General features: G+C 49.6%; 1 protein-coding gene across 1 annotated transcript in view; it reads right to left on the reverse strand.

Moving 5' to 3' along the window:
• Positions 1-483: 483 nt before the first annotated feature.
• The window catches only part of LOC140904782 (uncharacterized), a 189,573-nt gene continuing 162,079 nt past the window's right edge, over positions 484-27,977 (reverse strand). Inside the window, 1 exon segment of the mRNA XM_073327143.1 lies at positions 484-1,356. Within this exon segment, the coding sequence (XP_073183244.1) occupies positions 484-1,356 (873 nt within the window).

Raw genomic sequence — 27,977 nt, forward strand, 5'->3', positions numbered from 1 at the left:
ATGGGGGAACAGTATAACTGTTATGCACAGGGTTTGTTTAGACTAGGACATGTGATGGAGTTTAGGTCAGGTCAAGGGGAAAGCTAATGCCAACCACTGCACCTCGCCTGCATCTGCACGACAACTGTAATTGTCTTTTAACACCAAGATCAGTGACTTCAGCTGCCAACGCCATGTACAGTCCTAGTGGATGTAAGGCATGGGTAGTTTTTGCCTCAGTGTAGCTTGTTGGGAACAAACCTCTCTCCCCCACCTGGAGCTGATGAACATTCCTGGCTGGAGGGACACACGCTCCTTCGACCCAAAAGGAAAGGAGTTGATAGAAAACATCACAGGACTGACCCCAAAGAAGGGTGAGCTGCAAAAGGCAGGAGCAGGCAACTCATCTAGGGGAGCTGAGTAACCACGGTGAAGATGGGGCACAGATCACTAAGTGGGAATTAGCAAATGTGATTTAAAAGAAAAAAATACCTTTGGCCAGCCCTAGTCAAGGCATTTGTTACAGATCACTCCCTTGTGGATTTTCTGATGTCTAATAAGGGTTGAGCTCCGATTAAAGCGTTTCCCACACTCAGAGCACGTGTAGGACCTCTCTCCGGTGTGCGTTCTCTGATGTGTGATTAGGGTAGAGCTCTGATTGAAGCTTTTCCCGCACTCAGAGCACGTGTAGGGCCTCTCTCCTGTGTGGATTCGCTGATGTGTGATAAGGGCTGAGCTTTGATTGAAGTGTTTGCCACACTCACGGCATCCATAAGGTTTCTCACCCGTATGGATTCGCCGATGTATGATAAAGTATGAGCTCCGATTGAAGCGTTTCCCACACTCAGAGCATCCATAAGGCTTCTCACCTGTGTGGATTCTTCTATGTGTGGTCAGTACAGAGCTCCGATTAAAGCTTTTCCCGCACTCAGAGCACGTGTAGGGCCTCTCCCCTGTGTGGATTCGCTGATGTGAGAGGAGGGATGAACTGTCAATGAAGTGCTTCCCACACTCAGGGCATCCATAAGGTTTCTCACCCGTGTGGATTTTCCGATGTGTAATAAGGTGTGAGCTCCGCTTGAAGTGTTTCCCACACTCAGGGCATCCGTAAGGTTTCTCACCCGTGTGGATTTTCCGATGTGTAATAAGGTGTGAGCTCTGCTTGAAGTGTTTCCCACACTCAGGGCATCCGTAAGGTTTCTCACCCATGTGGATTTTCCGATGTGTAATAAGGTGTGAGCTCTGCTTGAAGTGTTTCCCACACTCAGGGCATCCATAAGGTTTCTCACCCGTGTGGATTCTCTTATGTGCAATGAGATGCGAGCTCTGCTTGAAGCATTTCCCACACACACAGCATGCGTAAGGTTTCTCACCCGTGTGGATTCTCTGATGTGTGAGAAGGTCCGAGCTCCCTTTGAAGCTTTTCCCACACTCGAGGCATGTGTAGCGTGTTCCTTCCAAGTTCATTCTCTCACGTGTAATAAGGTCTGACTGGCTACCGAAGTTTTCCTCTGGCCTCTGCTGACTCTCACAGGCTTTTGTTTTTTCTGGGCGTGCACAGCTCCCAGAATCATTCCCTTTGGACCTTCCTGACAACATCCCATGGGCTTCTACTCGCTCAGCGTCTTCCTGCTGGGGTTGCTCCTCGTTTTCACTCACCATCCCAACACCTGACGGGAGACCGAGAGAATCCAGACGTAAGTCTCTGCCTGCGCCAGAGAGAAAGCAAATCTCAGAGAGAAGAATGGGAAAAGGGATGAAGGAACGAAAACGTGTACAGGACAGATCAAACCTATCAGGAGCTGATTTTCCCTTCAACCTTCCCCAGAGGAGAGAAAGGAAGGGATCAGTTCTGGGTCCGTATCTCAGAAGAAATCTCAGGGGACAGCGAGATTGGGGAGGGACCTGCTGCCAGTTGTCAGTCAGGATAGGTGGGAAGCCATGAGTGACCTCTGCCTAACGATTCCACATCTGCAGGGAACAATCCTGAACTTGGAGAGCTCACAAGGTCTTTGTAGGGCATCCCAAATGTTTCCTGTATTCACCATCAGTTTTGGGGTTGGTTTAACCAATGCCTCACCTATGAAGGCAGCTCTCGGGAGCACTTTTTTCTCAGAACCATGAAGGTCTGGGACGCACGACTCCTCCCCTCGTTCCAGCTGTGAGATCACATCAGTTCTGGAAACTGGAAACCCTGCTCAAGGCAAAGAAAACAAGGGAGGTCAGTGGAATTTGTGGGATACTTGTCACAAAGAATATTCCATGCTTTTAAACCCAGCTCACTTTTAAGTAGTAACGTCCCAAGGCCGGCTTCCTTGGCTCAAAGTGCCAGGAGATGATTATTATAAATCATATTCATTACCTTAGTGCCTAAGGGCCAACTAACAGTGGGTCCTCATTTTGCTAGGCACAGTACAAACCGAGAAGCGTTGATGGCCCGTGTCCTGAAGAAGTTTCAATCTAAATAGACAAGGCAGACACAGAATGGGGGAAGGGGTACAACCCACCAGCAGAGTGAACTCCGTGAAGGCAGAGTGACAGATCTAATCAACACAGGCCTAGATCTTGAGACTATCAGATTTAATGTTACAACCAGGGCCAGTGTTTTCCGGAAATTGTCGCTAGGACTGCACTTTTTTCCCAAAATTACTCTTTGTTTCTGGAATCACCGTTAATATCCGGAATTGCTGATCAGAGGGTGGGTGGGGCATGCAGGGTCACAATCCCCCAGATTTCTCCCTGGAGACACCCGTCTCCTCCCCAGGGCACAGGCTGGCTGCGGTTGAGACTTGCTGCCAATTTCTTCCCTCCTCATACAAGTCTGGGATCGGCAGTGGGACGCCAGGCTCTCTCATCATGCTGCAGAGAGGACGGCACTCACAGCTGCTCGCGGCCGTGTCCACAGCACCTCTCCCCTGCTCATCTCCCTGCACACAGCTGGTTCATGCCCCGTCTCTCCAGCGCACAGCTGGCTCTAGGCTCTCAATGCCCAGTATCTGAGCCCCACCGCCCCCACACAGCCGGCTCCTGTCCCCTCCCCCCAAGGCACTTTCAGGCTTTAAAGGATTAGATATTGCTCACGTTTGTCAATTACTCTCTTTTCATTGCCTGCAATCTCTTGCCCTAATTATGACTGTTATCTGTATATCTAAGCCAGCCCTTGAAAGCATGAATTCTTCACAGACTATGATGCCGAGATGCGCCACATGATACCAGGAAGGGCTGCGGGATGGGTTTCCTGTGCAAGCTGGTATCGCTACAGGGTGATGAATGCCAGATCTCAAGGCTGGTTATGCAGAGCTCCACCTTTTGAAGCTTTACCCAACGCAGAAAGGGGTAGTGACGGATTTCCCCTCATTCAGAAGACTGAAGACGACAGACTTTTGGGGGATAAACAGCTGAGTTTGAGCTGACTGAGGGGGGTCTTTCTGGGCTACAAACTCACAGGACCTGATAACCACCAGGAGGTAACCCTTTAACAAAGGTTTTAATGCACTTTGGAACCGATCAGGGATTCGCATGAGGACTGCTGAGGGAATGAAGGTAAACACGCATTTGGATGCTCTTCTTCTTTTATGAGAACGGGAACAGGAAGGGCAGGGATATCACTGAATGCAGGATCTCAGCAGGACTAGTTGTCAGGATAGCACCATATTGCAGCCCATTGAAAAACAAAATCCCAACTACACATATAAAATGATGGGCTCTAAATGAGCTGTTTCCACTCAACAGAGGGATCTTGGAGTCACTGGGCACAGTTTTCTTAAAACATCAACACAGTGTGCCACGGCAGGCAAAAAGCAAAGAGAATGTTGGGAATCATTCTGAAATGGATAGATAAGAAGACAGAAAATATCCTATCACCTCTATATAAACCCATGGTACACCCACATCTCGAATACTGCCTGCAGATGTGGTTGCCCCATCTCAAAAAAAGATATATTGGAATTGGAAAAGGTTCAGAAAAGGGCAACCCAAATGATTACAGGTATGAAACTCTTCTGTACGGGGAAAGATTAAAAAGACCGGGACTATTCAGCTTGGAAAAGAGACAAAGGGGGGATATGAGAGAGGTCTATAAAATCAAAACTGCCGTGGAGAAAGTAAATAAGGACGTGTCATTTACTCCTTCTCATAACACAAGGACTAGGAATCACCCAATCAAATTAATAGGCAGCAGGTTTATAAGAAACAAAAGGAAGTATTTCTTCACACAATGCACAGTCAACCTGGGGAACTCCTTGCCAGAGGACGTTGTGAAGGCCAAGATTATAATAGGGTTACAAAAAAAAAACCAAAAAACACCATGAGAAATCTATTGAGGACAGGTCCGTGAATGGTTATTAGCCAGGATGGGCAGGGATGGTGTCCCTAACTTCTCTTTGTCATAAGCTGTGAATGGGTGACAGGAGATGAATCACTTCATGATTCCCTGTTCTGTTCATTCCCTCTGGGACACCTGGTGCTCGTCACTGTCGGAAGACAGGACACTGGGCTAGATGGACCTTTGGAAAGGTGGAAATCTGAAGGATTTTGGATCCATTTATGCAAATTATAGAGAGGAAAGTGGAAAATGAGAGGGATTTTATCGCAGTTGTTGATAGGAGGTAAAAGCTGAGTGTATTTCCCACCACTATTTGGTCAATGAATAGAGCGGAAATGGGCAACATTGGCAAACGTTTGAGATCCATATTCAGGAATCTGAGAAAAGGTGTAAATCTGAGATTTTCGTCGTAATTTATAATTACGGAGACAGGGAAAGCTCTCAGGGGCATATTCAATTAGAAGTAGACAACTAGAGTAAAAGTGGGGCAAACGTTGAGGGTATTTTTGAGGAATCTTTGAGACGTACAGAGAAAATGTGTCACAAACTACGCAACTGAGAACATGGGATAAACGCCAAGACCGGGGGGGCTTTTATGTGGCTATTAAAGAACGAGCTGGAAAAGGGGGGACCGTTTGCCATATAAAATCCAGCCTGTCCAATACATAAGCAGAAAGTGATGGTCCCCCCCCCCCCCCGGCCCCCGTTCACCTGGGCAGCAGGGAGCCCTCTGAGGGGCTGACTGAAGGGGGCGGGGGGGGGAGCTGGAGGGCTCCCTGGGGGAGGGGAGGGGGCGGCAGTGGGGGATGGGCAGGTAGGGGGCAGAGAGTCACTTTCCTGCCCCCCCCGCGCTCCCCCCGCGGGGTCTCCCACTCACCGGAGCACGGGGGGGTTAATGACGGGCCCCACCCCGCACAGACCCCGGAGCGGAGCCGCAGCTGCTCCTCCTACAGATCCGACACGAGGCAGCGCCTGGTCTGCTCCGGGCTCCGCCCCCCGACGCTGCCCCGCCCCTGTCTGCTCCAGGCCCCGCCCCCCGACGCTGCCCCGCCCCTGTCTGCTCCATGCCCCGCCCCCTGGCGCTGCCTCGTGTCGGGTCTCTCGGAGGAGCAGCTGCGGCTCCGCTCCGGGGTCTGTGCTGGGGGGGCCCGTCATTAACCCCCCCGTGCCCGGCCGGGGGGGGCTTTCTCCAGCTGGGACCAGCCCCGGCTCTGCCCGCCCCCGACCCGGTGAGTGGGAGACCCCGCGGGGGGGCAGGAAAGTGACTCTCTGCCCCCGGCACGGCTGGGATTGGGGGGCAGAGACTGGGGCCCGGCGGGCGGGGTCCCTTGGGGGGTGTTCGGGGGAGAAGCCGGAGTTGCGGGGGGTGGGGGTTGAATTGTCTCTGTGCAGCCAGGAAATTCCTGGGGGGGAAGTGGGGGGCGGCGGGGGAGTTAATTGGATCCCCTTCCCCCCACGGGCACAAATGCCCCCCAGTTTTCCCCTTTTCCCTCTCGGTAGCTCCCACCTGGTTGTAAACTCCCCCCACCCCCCCATTGATCCGCTCTCTGGTCTCCCCTGATCCCCCCCCTCCCCCCCGTCTCTCCCTCCTCCTCCTCCTCCTCACATGTCCATTGAAACTCCCCTCCCGTGGGGGGGGGCGGGATTTCCCCCCCCCCCGTTTTATCCGCAGCGATTTGTCCCGGTGTCGGTGGGAAGTTGGAGCCCGGAGCCATCCCCCAACCTGGCTGCCCCGACGTGGGGGTGGGAGGAGACGCCGGGTCTTTGCCGGGGCAGGGAAGGGAGGGGACGTGTCCCCCATGGGGCTGCCCCCGATTCCGGCTTCCCAGTCCCACTTGATGCCCCCAACTCCCCACCGTTGCCCCCAGCCCCCACCTGCCCCCCACCTGCCCATCCCCCACTACTGCCCCCTCCCCTCCCCCAGGGAGCCCTCCAGCTCCCCCCCCACCCCCTTCAGTCAGCCCCTCAGAGGACTCCCTGCTGCCCAGGTGAACGGGGGCCGGGGGGGGGACCATCACTTTCTGTTTATGTATTGGACAGGCTGGATTTTATATGACAAACGGTCCCCCTTTTCCAGCTCGTTATTTAATAGCCACATAAAATCCCCCCCCCCCGGTCTTGGCGTTTATCCCATGTTCTCAATTGTGTAGTTTGTGACACGTTTTCTCTGTACGTCTCAAAGATTGATAAAAAAAAGTTTGCCCCACTTTTACTCTAGTTGTCTACTTCTAATTGAATATGCCCCTGAGAGCTTTCCCTGTCTCTGTGATTAGAAATTACGACGAAAATCTCAGATTTACACCTTTTCTCAGATTCCTGAATATGGATCTCAAACGTTTGCCAATGTTGCCCATTTCCGCTCTATTCATTGACCAAATAGTGGTGGGAAATACACTCAGCTTTTACCTCCTATCAACAACTGCTATAAAATCCCTCTCATTTTCCACTTTCCTCTCTATAATTTGCATAAATGGATCCAAAATCCCTCAGATTTCCACCCTTTCTCTTCCATTTCTGAACACTGATCTCAAATCTCAGTTTTCCCTCTTACGATGTCATCATCAAATGTCAATTAAAAATCCTCTTGGGTTTGGGGCTGTTCCCCATGTCTCTAAATCCTAGCAACTTGTCCTTCTTTGGGGGGAACCTGTCGCCCTGAGTCCTCCATCCTGGTTGGGAAATTAACCCCCCTGCAACAATGATCATCTTTCCCTCTCCTTTGAGAATCATTTGTTCCCTCCTTTCTCTCTGTTAAAAATGTTTGCTGATAAAAGAGACTAGCCATAGATTCAATACCCATCAAAGCCAGGGGCCTCCCCCTGTTTGGGGGATGGGTGTTCCCAGTTGGTAACAGGAGAGTTGGCTGGACCCTTTTCTTTTCTCCAGCTGGCACGGGATGAGGAGGTCCCTCTGAGTGCAGCGTGGTTCAGAAATATCCCAAACCCCATGACAAAGGGTCTCCGTGAGGGGAGGCTTCCCGCAGTGCAAAGCTGTAGCCAACTCTGGGGTGGCCATTATTTGCTAGTGACAGAGTATGGAAATGTCTTACTTATTTTGGCCCTCCATGGCTTCCCTTCTCCTGTTAAAGAGGCGTCCCCCCGGGCTCCCTCTGCCTGTGTGACTGGCCAGCAGGGGGTGGTGATAACTTTCTATCCACTTACCAGACACTGTGAGGGAACACTGTTGCTGGGGGGTGCATGTCTGTGCGGGGAGATTGCAGCGGGAGCTGAAGGGGCATTGTGGTAGGGGGAGGCCTCTGGGTGGCTGGGCATGGGGAGCCCTAGTCAGGTAGGTGGGTTCTGGAGGGTTTGGGGTTTCGGGGGGTAGTTCTGATGTGCCCAGCCCTAAGGCTATGGGTCCTGGAGGTGGGTATGGCTGGGGGCCTGTTGGCTGCAGAGCAGTGGGGGTGGGGGTCTGTTGGGCAGGTGGGGCAGGGGATTAGACGCTGCCTGGTGCTGTGCCAGGGGCTCTGCCTGGGATTGCCCAGCTGGCTCCTGGGACCATTGCCATGCCCAGTGCACAGAGCTGTGGTGGGGCGGTCCCTGGCGCAGAGTGAGGGGTCCTCCTGTAAAGCGTCAGGGGGTCCTGCTGGGAGGAGGAGGGGGTCCCAGGCAAATGGGCTGGCAGATCCTGGTGGAGGGCAGGTGGGGGTCCTAGGCAGGCAATGGGGAAATCCCAGGCAGGCAGTGAAGGACTATAAAATGACTCTACACAAACAGCCCCCCACCCCATTTCTCCTGCCATTTGCAGGAGCAAATCCAGCCATGGGGGAGCAAACAACCCAGGAATGAGAGTTTCCGAGCAGACAGGCATGGAGAGGGCACAGGGAAAAGGAGATAGAGAGACTGACAGGGTCCGTGTGATAAAAGAGTTTTGAAAGAGATTTCCAGCTCTCTCATCTGCCCAGACAGATGTATTACTGCACTGTGGGGAGAATCACTTTCCTGTGGACGAGACGAGGATGAGAGAGAGGAAAACCCAGTTCCTGACTCCATGTCCCTCCTGCTGGGGTGTGGCTGCCGTGGGGTCAGTGTCAGAGGGAATCCTCGAAAGGGACTCCTTTGGTTCTGCTTTTTTCTAGGATTGCGTTCAGAGACTTTGTTTTGGGATGCGGGAGAGAGAAAAGAGGTTAAAAGTGTGTCTGTGGGCCTAGCCTGGCAGGAGGGGCCAGGTGTCTGCTGTAATCCAGAGATTGAGTAGAGAGTTGTCACTTTGGATGGGCTATCACCAGCAGGAGAGTGAATTTGTGTGAGGGGCGGAGGGTGAGAAAACCTGGATTTGTGCTGGAAATGGCCCAACTTGATGATCACTTTAGATAAGCTATTACCAGCAGGACAGTGGGGTGGGAGGAGGTATTGTTTCATATTCTCTGTGTGTATATAAAGTCTGCTGCAGTTTCCACGGTATGCATCCGATGAAGTGAGCTGTAGATCACGAAAGCTCATGCTCAAATAAATTGGTTAGTCTCTAAGGTCCCAGAAGTACTCCTTTTCTTTTAGCATTTTCTCAGCACGGCAGAATCTCGGATCTCGCTCTGCAAGGAAAGAGCCTGGGGAAGCGTGATGTGAAATGAACTAATGCCCGTTCCCAAACCTCCACAACGGCCCTTCTCGCCCGATCAGGCTGCAGAACGACGCTCACGTTTCGTTCCGGTTCATCCCGTCCTCCCATGGGACACGGGAGCGACATAGCTGCAGGGGAGCCAGCTCAGGTAGGGATTATTGGGGGGGTTCTGATCTGTTCCTGCAGGAGGGAGAGGGACAGCAAATACATGGGAGAGGGGAAGGTTTGCACCGTCTGGTTTGGAGGTTGGAGCGGGGACAGGAAATGCACAGGGTGGAGAAAGGGAGGAGACCAGGGGGTGGCAGACCTGCTGGGAGTTGTTTAATAAGTGGCCTAGATTCTTGGAACAGACCCATGAGGTTCGGAGGTGGAAATGCTCCAATTTGGTGAACAGAAAATAACGCACGTAGATGGGGCTGGGAAAAAGGACCAGACTCGTAGTGCTGGAGCCTGACCCAACTAACCAGTGGGTGCCTTTAAATATGAAGGGGGAAGCCACCAGTCAGGCTTAGGGGAGATTCCCCTGCCTCATATCCAGCTCCTCACAAGGAGGAGGGTGTTGGGCTTCCTACAAGAGATCTCTCCCTAGACTCTGCTCGGGGCAGCATCTCCGGTATCAGTCTGTGGCTAGTAGGTGTGTGATGGATCTGCTGGGAGAGAGGAGGGGCTCTCTCTTCGCCCCCTCACCCTGGTGTTTCCTGGGTGCTCTGAGCGGGGTGGGGGTGGGACTCTGTTGGCTGCGGTCCACCCAGAGTTTCCGTTGGATTGGCTCCTCTCCCCCGTGAATAGTGGGGCTGTGAGTGGGGCAGCAGGTCCTGAGTGTGGGGCTCTGGCTCTTTCAGGGGCCGGTGACCTTCGAGGAGGTGGCTGTGTATTTCACCAGGGAAGAGGGGGCTCTGCTGGACCCCGCTCAGAGAGCCCTCTCCAGAGATGTCATGCAGGAGACCTATGAGACTGTGACCTCGCTGGGTAAGGGTTCCTGTCCCCTTGGTTCTTGGAAGGGGAACTGAAGAGATGAGGTTCACGCCACCCCCACAATGCCACCTCTGCTCTGTCCTGTTCCAGCATCACCCCAGCATGCCAGTGACACACACACGACCAGAGACCCTCCCCTGCTGCTGAACGCTGTGGGAAGAGAGCACAGGAGCAGAATCGCACAGTGTCAAATATCTCCTGTTTGCACAAGTAAAACGGGGGGTTAGGTCCAGCATAACGAGCAGAAGCTTCCTACCCCTGGCCTTCTCTCAAACCCTGAGCCTTCTCCACCCAGACCAGAATGTGCTTGGGGTGTAAGAAGCAGGCTGCTGGGGTCAGAGCGGCTGGTCCAGGGTTACTGATCACACAGACCTTGAATGCTGGCTGGGGGAATCCAGACAAGGGAGCTCCAGCAGCAGAACATTGAAACTCAGCCAGGATTACAGATGACACAACTCCTCACTGCTCCGGATTGCCCCGTGCATGGGACAATGGCCTCGGTTGCTGGTGAAAATCCTTGAGACCTGGAGAGTTGCTCCCCCCATCCCCATGTGCACTAATCACAATCTACCTTCTCTGCAGACTTGGTTTTTTGAGTCCCTCATTCCTGAAGTCACATGACCCCAATTCTTATTTTTCACATTCTGCTTTTCTAGACTATTTAGAGTCTGTTGCTTGTGAATGATAGTTTCTAATTTCCCAGTGTTCTCCACAGCCAGGGATTTTCCTACTCCCTCCCATTGCACTGGACTCACTAGGTTCCCTGGTATTTAAGAACGGCCACACTGGGACAGACCAAAGGTCCATCTAGCCCAGTGTCCTGTCTTCCGACAGTGACCAGCGCCGGGTGTCCCAGAGGGAATGAACAGAACAGGGAATCATGAAGTGATTCATCTCCTGTCACCCATTCACAGCTTATGACAAACAGAAGTTAGGGACACCATCCCTGCCTATCCTGGCTAATAACCATTCACGGACTTGTCCTCAATAGATTTCTCATGGTGTTTGTTTGTTTTTTTTGTATCCCTATTATAATCTTGGCCTTCACAACGTCCTCTGGCAAGGAGTTCCCCAGGTTGACTGTGCGTTGTGTGAAGAAATACTTCCTTTTGTTTCTTATAAACCTCTGCCTTTTAATTTGATTGGTTGATTCCTAGTCCTTGTGTTCTGAGAAGGAGTAAATTACACTTCCTTCTTTAATTTCTCCACAGCAGACATGCTTTTATAGACCTCTCTCATATGCCCTCTTGTCTCTTTTCCAAGCTGAAAAGTCCCAGTCTTACATATCTCTCCTCATACAGAAGCTGTTTCATACTCCTAGTCCGGGTTTTTTTGCCCTTTTCTGAACCTTTTCCAATTGCAATGTATCTTTTTTGAGATGGGCCGACCACATCTGCACACAATATTCAAGATGTGGGCGTACCATGGATTTATATAGAGGCAAGTAATGTACTGTCTTATTATCTATCCCTTTCTTAATGATTCCCAACACCCTGTTTGCTTTTTGACTGCCTCTGCACCCTGAGTGGATGTTTTCAGAGAACTATCGACAATGACTCCAAGATCCCTCTCTTGAGTGGAAACAGCTAATGTAGACCCCATCATTTTATATGTATAGTTGGGATTATGTTTTCCAATGGGCTGCACTAGGTGCTATCCTGACATCTAGGACTGCTGAGATCCTGCATTCAGTGATATCCCTGCCCTTCCTGTTCCCTTTCTCCACTGAACCCCACCAGCCCATTCTTAGTGTTCCCAGCTTCCCCAGGACTCTCTCATTGTGTCTGGACCTCTCTCTCTCTGCAAGAAGCAGTTCCAGGGAGACTTGTCCTCTGTCTGGAGTCTTCAACTTCTGGGACATGGATTTACTTTCTCTGTGTTTTAGGAGATGCTTTGAAATTGAGTGTCTGTGACATTAACCACAGTGCAATCTTGACTGGTTGAACAGCTGTTTCCCCTCAGTTGCCCAAGCTGGGGTGGCTTTTACACTGCTTTACTGTGAGAACAGCCACTCCTGGGCAGTTAACACCCAGTCTCCAGCATGTAACTCGCTGCCAGCTACACAGTATTGAGCGCTGTTAGTCAGCGACTCACGAATTACAGTGCACCACAGGAGAACCCCAGAAAATTCTCTGGTCCCGGACTTTTGTGCATCTTTCACTGTCCAGCACACTACTGAACGTCGCAAGGTCATATGAAGTCTGTCATTTCATCAGTGGAAAAGTGACACGTGCCAGCCTTGTTATCCCAAATGGATTTTCCAATACACTTTAATCCCAACACACTGGGTAGATGAAACAATAAAATGAGATGGCTAACTACCGGCAAAAAAACCATATTAATTGACTACACAGGTAATGAGGTATAAAAGCCAGAATTGTTTACAAAAGAAATGCAAGATAAAACCCAAACTAACATCTAAGTTAACAAGCTAAAACGGATACAAAGCAAATGTTTCTCTCACTATATCCTGAGGCAGGCTTGCAGTGAGATATATCACTATATCCTGAGGCAGGCTGGCTGTCCTTTCAGCCAGAAGTCCCCCTAATTCGCCCCTGCTGCCAAGTTCAGTTTCTTCAGGAGCTGTCATGAGCAGAGGAAAAGGGGGAGAGAGAGAGTCTCAAGCATTTTCCTCCCCTCTTTTTATAATTCAGTCCTTTGTAGGACAAACAACTTCAGTTCTCAGCTGAGTCATGGTGACCGGCTGTCTGTTGTAGCTATGAGCTTCAAGTGGTCCCTGTGAAGGAATGTAAATGTCTTCTTCACACCTTCCCCCTCCTGGAGAATGGCAATTTGACCAGCTGCTTGCCTTGCTGTCTCTGAGGAACTGGTCTGAGGGTGTTCCCCAGAATTGTAACTTTTTCACTAATAGGATACAGTAAAATCTCATAATTTTACATAGTGTTGCTACACATATTTTAACAGGAGGAGAATATTCTGTAGATTATGCATTTTCAAATGATACCTCAAACAAGCCATACTATGTAAATAATTGATCATAGTTTTCTAGAAGAGTGAACATAGGGGTTGTGACAGGGTCAGGCCAGATGGCTAAGTAGGTCCCTTTTCCTTGGGTAAAGTAACAGAACAATCAGGAACCTTCTGGAGACCAGTAAGACAGGCTGATTCGAACACCTGCAACCAATCAAGAAGCTACTTGAATCAATTGAGGCAGGCTAATCAGGGCACCTGGGTTTTAAAAAGGAGCTCACCTCAGTTAGTGAGGTGCGTGTGAGGAGCTGGGAGCAAGGGGCGCGAGGAGCTGAGAGTGAGAACATGGCCTATTGGAGGACTGAGGAGTACAAGCATTGTCAGACACCAGGAAGAAGGTCCTATGGTGAGGATAAAGAAGGGGTTGGGAGGAGGCCATGGGGAAGTAGCCCAGGGAGTTGTCGCTGTCGCAGAGCTGTTCCAGGAGGCACTCTAGACAGGTGCATTCCACAGGGCCCTGGGCTGGAGCCCGGAGTAGAGGGCGGGCCCGGGTTCCCCCCAAATCCTCCCAACTCCTGGTCAGACACAGGAGTCATCGACCTGGACTCTGGGTTCAGAAAAACGGCCAAGCTGAGGGCTGCCGGGAAGCTCCAAGGCGAGCAAATCCGCCAATAAGCGCAAGACCCACCAAGGTAGAGCAGGAACTTCGTCACAGGGTACAGACTGTGCCTGTCTGTGTGTGTCCCCAGCAGATATGTGGGTATTTCAATCCCTCATAAGCAGAGTGCTCAGCATCTTCAGGGACCCAGGGAGCTGGTCCTGGGAATTCACTGGTTTACTAGGCGTGACACTGTAGGGAATTGTGAGACACTTTAATAATAATAATTAATAATAAAATACCAAGATGATGAAATTGCAATGAATCATGCTAGATATGCCATGTAAGGTGTCAGTGAAAATGCTATGATTTTCCAAGTATGATCATTTTGTTTCTATGTTTTGTACCACCTTTGTGTTGTGAGTTATAGAGATGTAGGGTATATCTGTATTTCCAGACTTGTGCAGTGTTTCTGGGTGACACCCCCGGACAGACTGGCATCAGCACTGCCGAGCCTCTTCACTGGCCTGTCAAGGGTCATCAGCTGTACAAGGAGCCCATGAAAAGAACCAAGGGGATACACCTATTGAGTCAGCAAGACATGCAGGGGTATGCCTGTGTACTGAGACCTCCAGGGCTTTTCCATGCCATGTGCTGTGAAGCTTGTGTTTGGGACACAGGAAGTACAAGCCACAAGGCAAAGGGAATAGAAAGGGCAGCTGCATCATCTTCATTTTCTCTTCAATCCCTCTTCCTACCTCTGGAGCAACTTCTCTGCAAACTGAAGCCTTGAACAAAGGACTGAATGACCCATCCAAGCTGTGGATGTGTTCCAGACGGACTTTCAAGCCAGGAACTCACCAATACTGTGAAGAACCCGATATATAGATTTCTGAATGTATCTGACCTTTCCTTCTTTCCTTTAGTTTAGAGGCTAAAGGATTGGCTGGCAGCCTGGTATTTTGGGCAAGATCCAAACCTTTTTTTTAAGGTCAGCCTTGACAAAGCCCTGGCTGGGATGATTTAATTGGGGATTGGTCCTGCTTTGAGCAGGGGGTTGGACTAGATGATCTCCTGAGGTCCCTTCCAACCCTGAGATTCTATGATTCAAACGTGTGCTGACCTGGTAATATGGTTGACCCTTTGGGGTCAGAACATTGTGTTTCTGTGACCAGAATTTTTAAATAAGCTCTCACTGTACCGAACACAGGTGCTGATTGGGAGTCAGAGAACTGGAATGCAATAAAGGGGGCTGTGTGATCTTTTTCAGCTTCTCAATAACCAGTGTGGGGGATCAGAAGCATAGTTTGTGAGTGGTCGGTGATTTTAACTTCAGTGTTAGCCATCAGTTCTGGGAGCATCTGCTCTCCCTTTTTTAGCCTGCCCTGACCTTAGCGTTTTCAGTCAGGACTCCCCAAGGCACACCAGGTCACACTAATCCCTGAAGTGAAATTAATAGAATGTTTTGTTTTTTTTATGACAGAGTCTTATGCAATCACCTGAACTCCTTTGTTTTCTTTCATCTGAGCAGGGTTTCCCATTTCCAAACCTGATGTGTTTTCCCAGCTGGAAGAAGGGGAAGAGCCATGGGTCTCAGAGCTCCAGGGTTCAGAGGAAAGACAGACCCTGAGAGCTCCCTGCAAAGGTGAGGAAACATGAAACCAACTCAGAATCTGTAAGTGCCTGAAGGAAACATCTGGGCTGCCCTACGAAGCCCTTGGGAGGTCACTCAGTTCATTATTGTCCCTAGCAGGGGTCATAACCTCAGGGTAACTATAGCTCATGGCTTCCTGTAGATCCGAGCAGACATCAGGCAGTAGCTTCCTCCCTTCCCCCCATGAATGTGATGGGATGTGAAGGCTGAATTGATCCCCTCCTCTCTCCTATTTAGGGGAAGTGTTTGGAGGAGTTCAGTTCCTGCTTTTATTTGACCTCTCTCCAGCACTTTTTTTCGTTGGCCTTCCCCTTTCCATCCCTGTTTGAGGTTTCTGTCTCTACCGCAGCAGGTGATGCGATGGCATGTGAGAACGAGGAGCAGAATTCTCAGCAGGAAGATGCTGGGCAAGTGGATAAACACAGAGCATTATCACAAAGATCGGAAAGGAACGTGTCCAGGAGTCATGAGCAGGGAAAATCCTGTGAGATTCAGCACAGACCAGAGAGAGAGCAGGGAAATCGGCCAAGGGATAAAGTGGGTAAATTAATTTCCTGTCGGGGAACTCAGAAGGAGCTCAAGGAAAGCACAACACAGCAGGAAATCCTCAGGGGAAAGACAAAAAATGCATGCACTGAGTGTGGGAAAAACGTATATGACCAGTCAGCCCTTATAAAGCATCAGAGAACCACACAGGGGAGAGGCCCTATGAATGCCGTGAGTGTGGGAAAACCTTCTCTTGGCATTCAGCCCATGTTAGCCATCCAAGAATCTGCACAGGAGATCAACACCATAAAAACCTCTAGGGCTATCCGTACTTTTTTTTCTTTAATACTTTTCCTGATTCCCACATAGTAAGTTTTAAAGTTGTTTGAACTGTTTGCAGCACCGTTATCCCACAGCGTGTCCAAATGAGTGGCCCATTTTTGCCTTTTGCAGTTCACCCTGTTTTGAGGTGGGCCCATTTGTCCTTCCTATCTACTCCATTGTCTCAGGAATAATTTGAGTGTGCCCTTCCTATCAGGAACCAGGGAGCATCACATCTATACCATTCCTCCTATTGCAAAATTATTGTTCGGAATCACCAATGATTCAGATTATATCATTGCCAGTTGTTCTCACGTTGCTCTGGGTTGTGCTGAAGAGCAGTTATACTGGGAACTTTCCCAATTATATTTAAAGGAAGAGGAGCAGGGGCAGGAAAAGAAGTGTAATTTCAGCCTCTGTGACACTGGAAGGAGATGGGGTGACTCAGAGATTCCCTCCTTCCCCATCACTCCAGACCTGTTAACTCTGCATGGCTCAGACAGGAGGGATCTTCATCACATTCTATCCCTCCACTTCTCAAAGTGTCACGTGATGAAGCGTTCTCAGCTGTCTGTGCTTGGAGACGATGCTTTGACTTCTTTAATCCTATATCAGAGTCGCTATGCCTGGAGATGAAAGTGTCAAAAACCTGGAAGGGGAATTCAGATGGATCCCAAGCACCGTGTGATCATTTGGAGTTTAAATCCCAGGTTCCATCAATTGGTAAAGCCACTTCTGGCAAGGGGGCTGTTTTGTCCCCCATTATGGGGGATGCTAGGTTACTAAAAAATTTTTAAATAACCTAACTAATTCTATGGCATGGGGAATGGTCCCCTTCATGATGCAGATGTTGAGGAAATAGAAGTGGGTTTTTTATTGAATTTATCCTTTGTAGGTGCTAAAAAAAAGTGTCTGAAATGAAATCAGTGTTGGAAATCTAATAGCTGCAGAAAAATAGCTAGTTTTGAATAGAAACTCCAGCTCTGATAACTAACAGGCCTGTATCCAGTCCCTTGCCTGGAATTGTGCCACCAAATTAAAGAAAAGCCGGGCATGTTTCAGGAAGCCATTCCTCACTAACACTGCTGAGATTTTGAGTGCTTTTGTAAAGGATTCTACTTCAGAGAAGTGTACATTTACCCAAAGCAAGGCCAAGGATTTGGAAAGAACTGGGGTTGAATGAGTACACGCTCCGTTCTTGGTTTCCATCCCAGTAAAAGAAGCTATGGTGACTAAAGCCCCAAGGAAAATTGTTTGTTTGTACAACTCACTGATTACAGATCCAAAGCATGCCAGGGTTAGATTGAGAACAATCATCCTTCACCATTTGGATCCAAAGAGAGAGAGTGCTTCATAGGACATTCCCTCCTCATGGATTCCAAACTGGGTGCCTCATTGGGTAATGTCAAAGTCAGATTCAGGACTCACATAATTTGTCAGACCATTCTGTTTATTAGCAAAGCACTTTGCCAATGCACCCAGATATGTGAGCCCCCTGCAAAGGCTCAAGCTAACTTATTTATACAGATAAGCCAATTTAACATAAGAGACAAAAGGAAGCAGAAACTGACAAATATACATACATATCTTACTTGCATACTAATGTTTACCAATCTCCCAGCTCAGTAGGAGCTCTAAGTTAATTAGTCTGAGGACCCATTGTCTCACACTCCTTAATGTTTCTCTTCTTGACAACTATATTTCAACAAACCCTTCAAGTAGCATTTCTTTAATGAATTATAATTTCAATATAATTCATTCTATTTTCACAGAAACCAGGACTTTCAGGCTGTGGAAATGATGGTAACCAATGAGGCAACGAACGTGTCCGGTTCCAATTTCAGACTTCCAGATACTCGCATGTTGAGTCCTGATTCTCTGGTTTTGTGTCTGATGCTCCGGCTTCACAATAAAGCTGATGTTGGCACAGCTGCCCCCATGTAGCTGCACTGGTGTAGCATGCTATTACAGATGCTCTAAGCCAATGGGAGAGATCTCTCCTGTCGGACTTCATTAGTCCAGCCCCCTCAAGCTATATGTCCTGCTGACGTAGCGCTATCTACACAGGGCGTTAGGGCCGTGTAACTACATTGCTCAACTCTGGATTTTTCACACCCCTGAGCAATATAGTTATACCGATAAATACCTTTAGTGTAGGACAGTTTTCTCTTGTGTTTTATGCATTTACATCCCTTCTCCTCTACCTCCTCCTACTTTGAAAGATTAAAAAGTGTGAAAAGAGAGAGTTTTTTTTCCTCGTGATGCAAACATTCCCACATTGGAGACCCCTTCCACCAACACACATGGCAGAAGAACCAGCGATATATGAACTCAAAGAATTGGTTGGGACCTACGTTGGGACAAACCAGAACTAGAGCCAAGGTTCAGTTGTTGGCAACGGGGATTAAAAGAAAATGAACTCATATGACAAGAATTTGAGCTCTTTGAATATGTTATTGTTTCCAATGAAAAAGAATTTATTGGTTAAAGAGTAGGAGACTAATTGTGTGATAATCTGAATCACTTTGTAAAACAAAGTGTCTTGTTTTTTTTGTTTTGTTAGTCATACAGGAAGTGACAGCTGATCTTGAAAAGTTAATTTGCTTTAATTTACCCCCTGTAGTGTAAGGAGTTCTGGTAGAAAACCTCACTCCAATGGTTGGGGTGGAAGAATGTGTGTGAGAGTGTATAAGTGAATATTGGCCCAGTATAGATTTTAAATTTTTGTGTTTCAAATAGAACTTATTTTGCTTAGTTTCAAAGTCTATTTCTAGTGAAAGCAAAAGTATTCGAAGAGACAATTTGTAGAAGTTTTTACAAGTTCTTACACTTAGACTGTAAGGGTCACTGACTTCCCCACTTCTCTAATTTGCAAAGGAAAGTCATCTGTCATAGGATGTGTTCAGCAGGTAGGAAAGTTGCAGTCCTCAAGCACCAAGGAAAAGGCTGAAGTCCATTACCTTTTAGGTCAAGAAGCCATCTAAAGTCTGGTCTATGCTGAAAAGCGATGTTGACGTAGCCACCTCTCTCAGGGGTGTGAAAAGTCCACTCCACTGAGAGAAGTAGTTAATGTGACCTCAGCCCCAGCGTAGACAGTGTTAGGTTGTCAGAAGAATACTTCCAGTGTTTGAAGTATAGACAGAGCCTGAGACAGACCGATCCCCTATGGGAAGTGAGTCATGACATGAATTCCAATTTTGACCCATTTCCCTATATGTCAGAGAGGTACTAGTATGGAGGGCTGGGCCAGCTGTCCGATCGCCTGGTTCCTCAACTGTAGCTACAGCTCTTCGTACCCATCCACCCAAAGACTGAGAGAAATGGAGAGTTCCAACCGTTGTTATTTTAGTATCTTATTGTTCCTTTCTCTGTTTTTTGTGCTGGTCTTTCTATTATATCAGGGGGTGAGGGTATAGCTCAGTGCATGTTGTGACAAAGCTCTGTCCTTGTCTCTATGGGTCCCACGTTTCCTGGTGGATTTTGCTAGCCTCAGAGGCTCACTGTGACCCTCCACACAGCCCTTCTCTCTCTCTAGAGGCAAGGGCCACAGCTTACTGAGCCATCATAAGCCAGCAAGGGAGGTGAGGAGAAGCAACCCTCCCTCGCACAATCTCTGTTTCCCAGTATCCATGATTAATCAGGGAGGGGACAGGAGGGGAGGGGGGAGCCCGGGCCCACCCTCTACTCTGGGCTCCAGCCCAGGGACCCTAATAGTAGCAGCTATGGTAGCTGACTTTTGGGAAATAGGACGTGTACAATTCCCTGGGCCGCTTCCCCACAGCAGCCCCCACTCAGTGTCTCCTTCGCTGTTACCTCAGGGCCTCCTTCCTTGCACCTGATGTGGATTTGCACTGGTTGGTTCCTCCAACAGCACGGCTTCCTCCTACAGATCCTGACACATGCGCCTCACTGACGAACTGGGAGGCTTTTCACTAGTTCCAGCCAGGCCTTGATGGGCTTCAGGTATTCCAATCAACCTAGCTATCTCCACTGCTTTCTAGAAGGATCTTAATTGGCCCCAGGTGTCTTGATTAACCTGAAACAACTGCCATTTGGTTACCATAGTACCAAGGATTTGTTTAGCCTGGGGCTAAAATACCTGTTCTGCACTACTTAACTATAGCCGTCTTGCCTTGCCCCGTGGCAATGTGTGACAAAAGCTTATTGGTGCCAATTGGCAAAGGGGTCACTGTCATTCACAAGCAACTCCTGTCTCAGACCTGTTGGGGACACTGGGGCATGGCCACTAGGTAACTCGAGCAGATGGAAGACCACGAGTGTCTATGAAGCCCCCTTGCACTAGGCCCAGGTGTCCTTACCCCCCCCCCCCCCGCCCACCTGGAGGCACACACAGCAGTTATGCTGAGAATCTGCAACAGTATGTTGCAGAGTCAGACTGCCTGAAACTAAGCAAGGCCAAACAGGGGAGATATGGAAGAACAATGCTGAATAAAGCAGCTTTATGTATAGTTTAACAAATGATACAGAGAATCAGGGAACTAGCTGGGAACTGGATTGGCTGGCTATATGGATACTTGGGGCAGCTTGCTATTGGATAAGTATGCTGGGAAAAAGGATGTATAAAAGCCTGTGTAACTTCCTGCTCTGTTGTGCAGGATTTGAGATTTTATTCTCCCTGTACCTTTTTGCAGCTGCAAATAAACTTTTCTGCTTCTCCACCCCGTTGTGATTATTGGGTGTAGCACACCGGGTAACGAACCAACTCAAGCTGTTGTTCAGCCTCTCGCGGCAACAGACCTGACAAATTCACCACACCTAGGACCCAGAGCAGGGGTGGTGGAATATTCCTGACAGTGGGGGGGCCACCGGCGTCCGAACTGTGACGCCCCCATGACACCCCTTTCCCCCCAGCCCTCACTCACTCCGCCCCTTCTCCCTGAGGCCCCAATCTCACACCGCCCCTTCTCCCTGATGCCACCCCTCCCTCCGAGGCCACACCCACAGAACGCCTCTTCCCCCAAGGCTCCACCTTGTTCCCTCCTCCGTCGTCCGTTCTTAGGGCTGCTAAAAAGTGCTGGGCCCATGGCCCTCTAAACCCCCCTTGTCCTGCACCCTGACACACAGCCAGGCAGGCAGCAGTGTGTGTGAGTGTGTGTATGTGACAGAGCCTGCTGAGCTGTGCTGAGCCAGTGCGGGAAGTGGGGGCTGATGTCGGGGCTGTCCTGCTCCCCCTGACTCAGGACTGGGGTGTCCCCCTCCGCCTGACTCAGGACTGGTTGCTTCCAGCAGCTGTCTGAACTTAGGGACAGCGTGCCAACACACTCACTCTTCCACAACACACACGCTCCCCGAACACACACACTGTTTGTCCCCAACACACACACACTCTCTGCCCACCACGCCCACGGCAGCTGAAAAGCAGCTGGCAATCGAGTCGGATGCCCATGGAACAATGGGATAGAGAAACCTGCCTCGTGTGGCTGCCCACGAGGCATTGCAAACCCTTCCCAAAGCACCCTGCGGCCAGTTGCACAGTGGGATAGCGTCCCACAATGCACTGCTCTCTGTGGCGATCCAAGAGCTGCTAGCCTGGATGCGCTCCGGTGACACAAGCAGCCTAGTGTGGACATGCAACAGCGGCTTAATTAAAACGCTTTAACTAAAGCAGCATAACTCTGTCGTGTAGACGTAGCCTGGCTCCCACTGGGGCCAAGGATGCTCAGGCACTGAAACTAAAGAGCCACAACTTCCTCCGTAGTTGGCAGGATTCAAACCTGCACAGGGAGACCCCCCCCCCCCCAAGGGATTTCGAGTCCACCACCTTAACCACTCAGCCACAACTACTTGCTTTATAGAGCGCTCTCACGACACTCTAGTTCTGTTCTCACTGAGTGATGGTTTCCAATTGTTTCCTCAGACCAGCGTCCACAACACACTCACTGCTGTGCTGTTGTGTAAGTGTGCCCAGGGCTGAACAAGAATTCCTGCTCGTTTCCCTTCTGGCTGGAGCATGAGGAGAGTGTGTTTGTGGCCAGTGATGTTGCTGTAGATTGTTGTAAAATTCCTGCCTCGATAATTCAGACAGTCCCTTTCCCGTCATATCCCCAGTACATCAGTGACTGTAATAGCAGGGGGTAGGTTTTCTGTGGGGCACAGAGCTTTGCCAGGGGGTTGGTGTCTCCTTCCTTTCCTCACCCTGGAGGAAACTCAGCTTTTCATTCCATCTTTAATGTGTCATGGAATAACAACAGCGGCATGAAGAAAGAGGTGGGCAGGGTGGGTCTCCGGGGAGGGGCACAGAGGTGCAAGTGGTGGGCAGGGCAGGATGGAGAGGCACGGATGGCAGGCTGGGTGGGTCTCATGGGTGGGGCTGAGAGGTGGGAGCGGCAGCCATGGTGGGTCTCAGGGGAGGGGTCAGAGAGGTGTGGGTGGCGGGCAGACCTTGGGGTAGGGGGCGGAGAGGAATGAGCAGCCGGCAAGGAGGCCTCGGGGAGAGAGGAGCGAGTGAAAGGTGGACCAGCAGGCCTCAGCCGAAGAGGCAGAGTGGGGTGGGAAGAAGTCCTCCTGTTAACCCAGTGCTATCTACACCGGGATTAGGCTGATATAACTGCATTGCTCAGGGAAGGTAAAATTTTTAACACCCCAAAGTAATGTTGTTACTGACTTAATTTTGTAAGATAGACCTGTCCAAAGAATCACACACACACCTTGGGAGTAAAACTTCACCCGCTTCTCTGCTTTACAGAATCGAAACACAAGAAACGCTTGTCAGGGCCCAGTGCGGGTTGGCAGGGAGTCAGGTGTGGGCAGACACCATACATTAGCCAGAGGAAAGCACCATGGATTAGCTGGTTTAAGGCACCTGTCTTCTAAACAGGAGATCCTGGGTTCAACTCCCAGTAGTGGCTTTTAAGGCACCTGATACTGGCTCCTATCAGAAGACAAATAACAGAGTTAGATGGACCTTTGGTCTAGCCCAGTGTAGCCGTTCTTGTTGTTTAAATTACACTCATAGGCACTCATAATAGAGTGACTGAAAGTTTGGGTGTGAAGGGCTGATAGGCCAGTGTTCCAGTCCCCTCGCAGATGACCCCCTCCCTCTGGGACAGGGGCAGGTCCGAGCTCTCACACCAAGTGGCTCATTAGGGCTGCCAGAATCTGTGGGCGGCTCATTCAGTTTATGCTGAGGGTTGAGTCCTGCTTTGTGCACCGTGTCTGAGAATGAAAATCCTAAACCTCCCTTTGAAATAATGAATGCAGCAGGACCTGTTTTGTCACTGCTCCGAAGCAGACAGAGAAATGGAGAAATGCCATTGAGTCCAGGGGAATACTTCACTGCGGTTTTACCTTTTTCACTTGCCAAACTCCCTCCCAACCTTCTGGGCTCCTAGAGCAGGGTCCTGAGCCTGAGCCAAGACACGTACCCTGCTACTTTACAGCCTAAGCCGCTGTCCTGGATTAATGTGACACGGGCCAGCCGTGGGTGATTCATTGCACTGTAGACGTATCCTAATGTTATGTCTATACTGCAATTAAAACACCCAGGGCACCTGTCTCAGAGCCCGGGGCAGCTGACTCAGGCTTCTGGGGCTGGGGCTGCAGGGCTACAAAATGACAGTGGAGACAGATGGCCCAGTAAAGGTATCCACGCTCCCAAGGACTCTCCCAGGAACCGTGTACAATGCGGACACCTCTGAGAAAGCCCGGAGACAATGGACACTGCTTGACTCACATCAAGGCAGCGGAACTTCCTAGCAAGTTGGAAGAGGGGAAGAGACGTCATGACTTGGCCTCACTCCCACTCTGCTCAACACCTGGCAACACATCTGGAGGACAAAGACTGAACTGAAATAATTCAGAGATCAGAAGAGAATAATAATAATCCATTCAAATGAAAGTCCCCAAACAGACTAGAATTGGTTTCCCAGCAGAAAATTTTCAATTTTGTTTTCCCAGTCAGACCTCGCCAAGGGAAGCAGAGAGAAAATGTTTGAGTTGCTTCCTCCAGAGCACCTTGACCTAGACACGCTAGCTGTGGGTCACTGTCGTGGCTGAGGTGGGGGCATTTTAATTATTTGGGCTGGTCCCAGGGTGTTTGGGGGACGTTATGAGGCTGTTAACTTTTGAGATAAATACTAAGAAACAAAGAACTCTTTGAGAAATCTGGGATTTAGACGTGTTTTATTGACAGCAAGGGAGGTCTGAGTTCCTGAGAAGGTTTTTGTTTACAGGAAGCAATGTGGCTTGTACCAAAGGGGAGATGGTTGTTTGTGAAGGAGGGGAGAAGACAAAATGCACACAATGAGGATGGGATTCAAACCCATGCATGCAAAGCACAATGATTAGCAGCCCACCACTTTAACCACTTGGCCACCTCTTACGAGCTGCTAAAGAAGGGACAGGAGGAGAAATCTAAGGCCAGCAGAGGTAGGAACAATAAGGAGTTTTTAAATACGAAGTGTAAGGAAGGCCTGAATGACCTCCCCCCTCACATCTAGTGATGAGCTGGGGGAAAGACTTCAGGAACAGAACGTGTTTACATAGACAGGCCTCCTCTGCCTAGGTATGCAGCAAGTATCCTTTGAATGAAAAAACAAACAAACAAAATATAAAGGTAATTTTTTGGTTTTCCTGCAGTCAGTCAAAAAAAATGTGAAAAGAAAGGGGCATTTTTAAGCAATCATCTGTCCCCACCCAGGGGCTGGGGAATGTTTATTTTCTTTTTCAGACACTTTCTGGGCAAGCTGGTGCCAGTGGAAGAAAACCCAGAACGCCGTGGGTCCCCTGTCGCAACAAAACATTGTGTTCTAGGTTTGTCTTGTTGTTACTGTTATTTTGGTGGATATTGTAAATTCTTCAGGCGTGACACCCCCTTTTAATTGGGCATGTCGTGCTGCCCCTTTCGGGGCCAAGGGAAAATGTACCCTAATTCAACCTCTTCCACCCTCTACTCCGCCACCTCCCTCCAAATTCTCTGTGACACCCCCATCCCCACGGTGGTCTACCCCCATCCAGAGACCTGTGGTTCTTAATGCAACTGGTTTACAAATGACTATCGCTCTGTTCCCCACTGACTGGTCTCTCAGTACAACATTTGATAACTGTTCTGTTTACCAAAGTAGGTGAAAGAATGTTGCCGTGAGTAATTTCAAACTCATTTGAATTGGATGGAGGGGAAATAAACAAGAACATCCGAAAATGGCGAGCCCCCACAAATTACCTCTGGGAAGGCTGAAACTCACTGCAGGAAGCTGACTCAGTGTCTCGAATCCAACGCTTGGAATGTGCCTGGGGCTACTGGACGGAGTGGGATTACGTCAGGGATTTGAATCATAGACTCATAGAATCATAGAATAACAGAGTTGGAAGGGACCTCAGGAGGCCATCTAGTCCAACCCCCTGCCCAGAGCAGGACCAATCCCCACTAAATCATCCCAGTCAGGGCTTTGTCAAGCCTGACCTTAAAAACTTCTAAGGAAGGGGATTCCACCACCTCCCTAAGTAACACATTCCAGTGTTTCACCACCCTCTTAGTAAAAAAGGTTTTTCCTAATATCCAACCTAAACCTCCCCCACTGCAACTTGAGACCATTCCTCCTTGTCCTGTCATCTGCTATCACTGAGAATAGTTTAGATCCATCCTCTTTGGATCCACCTTTCAGGTAGTTAAAAGCAGCTATCAAATCCCCCCTCATTCTTCTCTTCTGTAGACTAAACAATCCCAGTTCCCTAAGCCTCTGCTCATAGGTCATGTGTTCCAGTCCCCTAATCATTTTTGTTGCCCTTCGCTGGACTCTCTCCAATTTTTCCACATCCTTCTTGTAGCGTGGGGCCCAAAACTGGACACAGTACTCCAGATGAGGCCTCACCAATGTCGAATAGAGGGGAACGATCACGTCCCTTGATCTGCTGGCAACGCCCCTACTTATACAGCCCAAAATGCCATTGGCTTTCTTGGCAACAAGGGCACACTGCTGACTCATATCCAGCTTCTCATCCACTGTCACCCCTAGGTCCTTTTCCACAGAACTGCTGCCTAGCCATTCGGTCCCTAGTCTGTAGCGGTGCATTGGATTTTTCTGTACTAAGTGCAGGACTCTGCACTTGTCCTTGTAGAACCTCATCAGATTTCTTTTGGCGCAATCCTCCAATTTGTCTAGGTCCCTCTCTTTCCTATCCCTACCCTCCAGCGTATCTACCACTCCTCCCAGTTTAGTGTCATCCGCAAACTTGCTGAGGGTGCAATCCACACCATCCTCCAGATCATTAAAGAAGATATTGAACAAAACCGTCCCCAGGACCGACCCTTGGGGCACTCCGCTAGATACCGGCTGCCAACTAGACATGGAGCCATTGATCACTACCCATTGAGCCCGACAATCTAGCCAGCTTTCTACCCACCTTGTAGTGCATCCATCCAGCCCATACTTCTTTAACTTGCTGACAAGAATACTGTGGGAGACCATGTCAAAAGCTTTGCTGAAGTCGAGGAATAACACGTCCACTGCTTTCCCTTCATCCACAGAACCAGTTATCTCATCATAGAAGGCAATTAGATAAGTCAGGCATGACTTGCCCTTTGTGAATCCATGCTGACTGTTTCTGATCACTTTCCTCTCCTCTAAGTGCTTCAGAATTGATTCCTTGAGGACCTGCTCCATGATTTTTCCGGGGACTGAGGTGAGGCTGACTGGCCTATAGTTCCCAGGATCCTCCTTCTTCCCTTTTTAAAAGATTGGCACTATATTAGCCTTTTTCCAGTCTTCCGGGACTTCCCCCAGTCGCCATGAGTTTTCAAAGATAATGGCCAATGGCTCTGCAATCACATCCGCCAATTCCTTTAGCAATCTCGGATGCAACGCATCCGGCCCCATGGACTTGTGCACGTCCAGTTTTTCTAAATAGTCCCGAACCACTTCTTCCTTCACAGAGGCTGGCCACCTCCTCCCCATGCTGTGCTGCCCAGTGCAGTAGTCTGGGAGCTGACCTTGTTCATGAAGACAGAGGCAAAAAAATCATTGAGTACATTAGCTTTTTCCACATCCTCTGTCACTAGATTGCCTCCCTCATTCAGTAAGGGGCCACAATTTCCTTGGCTTTCTTCTTATTGCCAACATACCTGAAGAAACCCTTCTTGGTTCTCTTAACATCCCTCGCTAGCTGCAACTCCAGGTGTGATTTAACCTTCCTGATTTCATTCCTACATGCCCGAGCAATATTTATATACTCATCCCTGTTCATTTGTCCAATCTTCCACTTCTTGTAAGCCTCTTTTTTGTGTTTAAGGTCAGCAAGGATTTCACTGTTAAGCCAAGCTGGTCGCCTGCCATATTTACTATTCTTTATACACATCGGGATGGTTTGTCCCTGTAACCTCAATAAGGATTCTTTAAAATACAGCCAGCTCTCCTGGACTCCTTTCCCCGTCATGTTATTCTCCCAGGGGATCCTGCCCATCAGTTCCCAGAGGGAGTCAAAGTCTGCTTTTCTGAAGTCAAGGGTCCGTATTCTGCTGCTCTCCTTTCTTCCCTGTGTCAGGATCCTGAACTTGACCATCTCATGGTCACTGCCTCCCAGGTTCCCATCCACTTTTGCTTCCCCTACTAATTCTTCCCGGTTTGTGAGCAGCAGGTCAAGAAGAGCTCTGCCCTTAGTTGGTTCCTCCAGCACTTGCACCAGGAAATTGTCCCCGACAGTTTCCAAAAACTTCCTGGATTGTCTGTGCACCGCTGTATTGCTCTCCGAGCAGATATCAGACATACATGACCCTGAATTCTCTCTCAGTCCTCAAGGAGACACCTCAAGAAGGAGACTCCCTGCAGCAAAGCCTTGGGGGTCTCTGAGATCCCCCTGCCCTGCAGCCTGTCCTCCCTGGCCGTTGTCGTGGACTCTCTGTGAGGTCACCGCCTCCCAACCGCCTTTCACCAATCAGCTGAGTGCTGCAAAAGGCCCTTGTGATGTCACTGCCACCCCCACCCCTGCCCTGCAGGGCTCATGTCCTGCCCCGAGCCGGCTCCTGTGCATGTTTGAGCTGCTCCCCCTGGGTCACCCTCACACACTCAGTGGTCATGCAAGGGTTCACGCAGGCCACACGTGGAACCATCAGAGGATGCTCAATGTGCCGCACCCAGTTTTGCAGAGATTTGGAGACTTGAAGGCCAGAAGAGACTGTTAGATCATCTCAT

This window comes from Lepidochelys kempii, unplaced genomic scaffold (assembly GCF_965140265.1).
Source record: "Lepidochelys kempii isolate rLepKem1 unplaced genomic scaffold, rLepKem1.hap2 scaffold_69, whole genome shotgun sequence".
NCBI classification, from domain to species: domain Eukaryota; kingdom Metazoa; phylum Chordata; order Testudines; family Cheloniidae; genus Lepidochelys; species Lepidochelys kempii.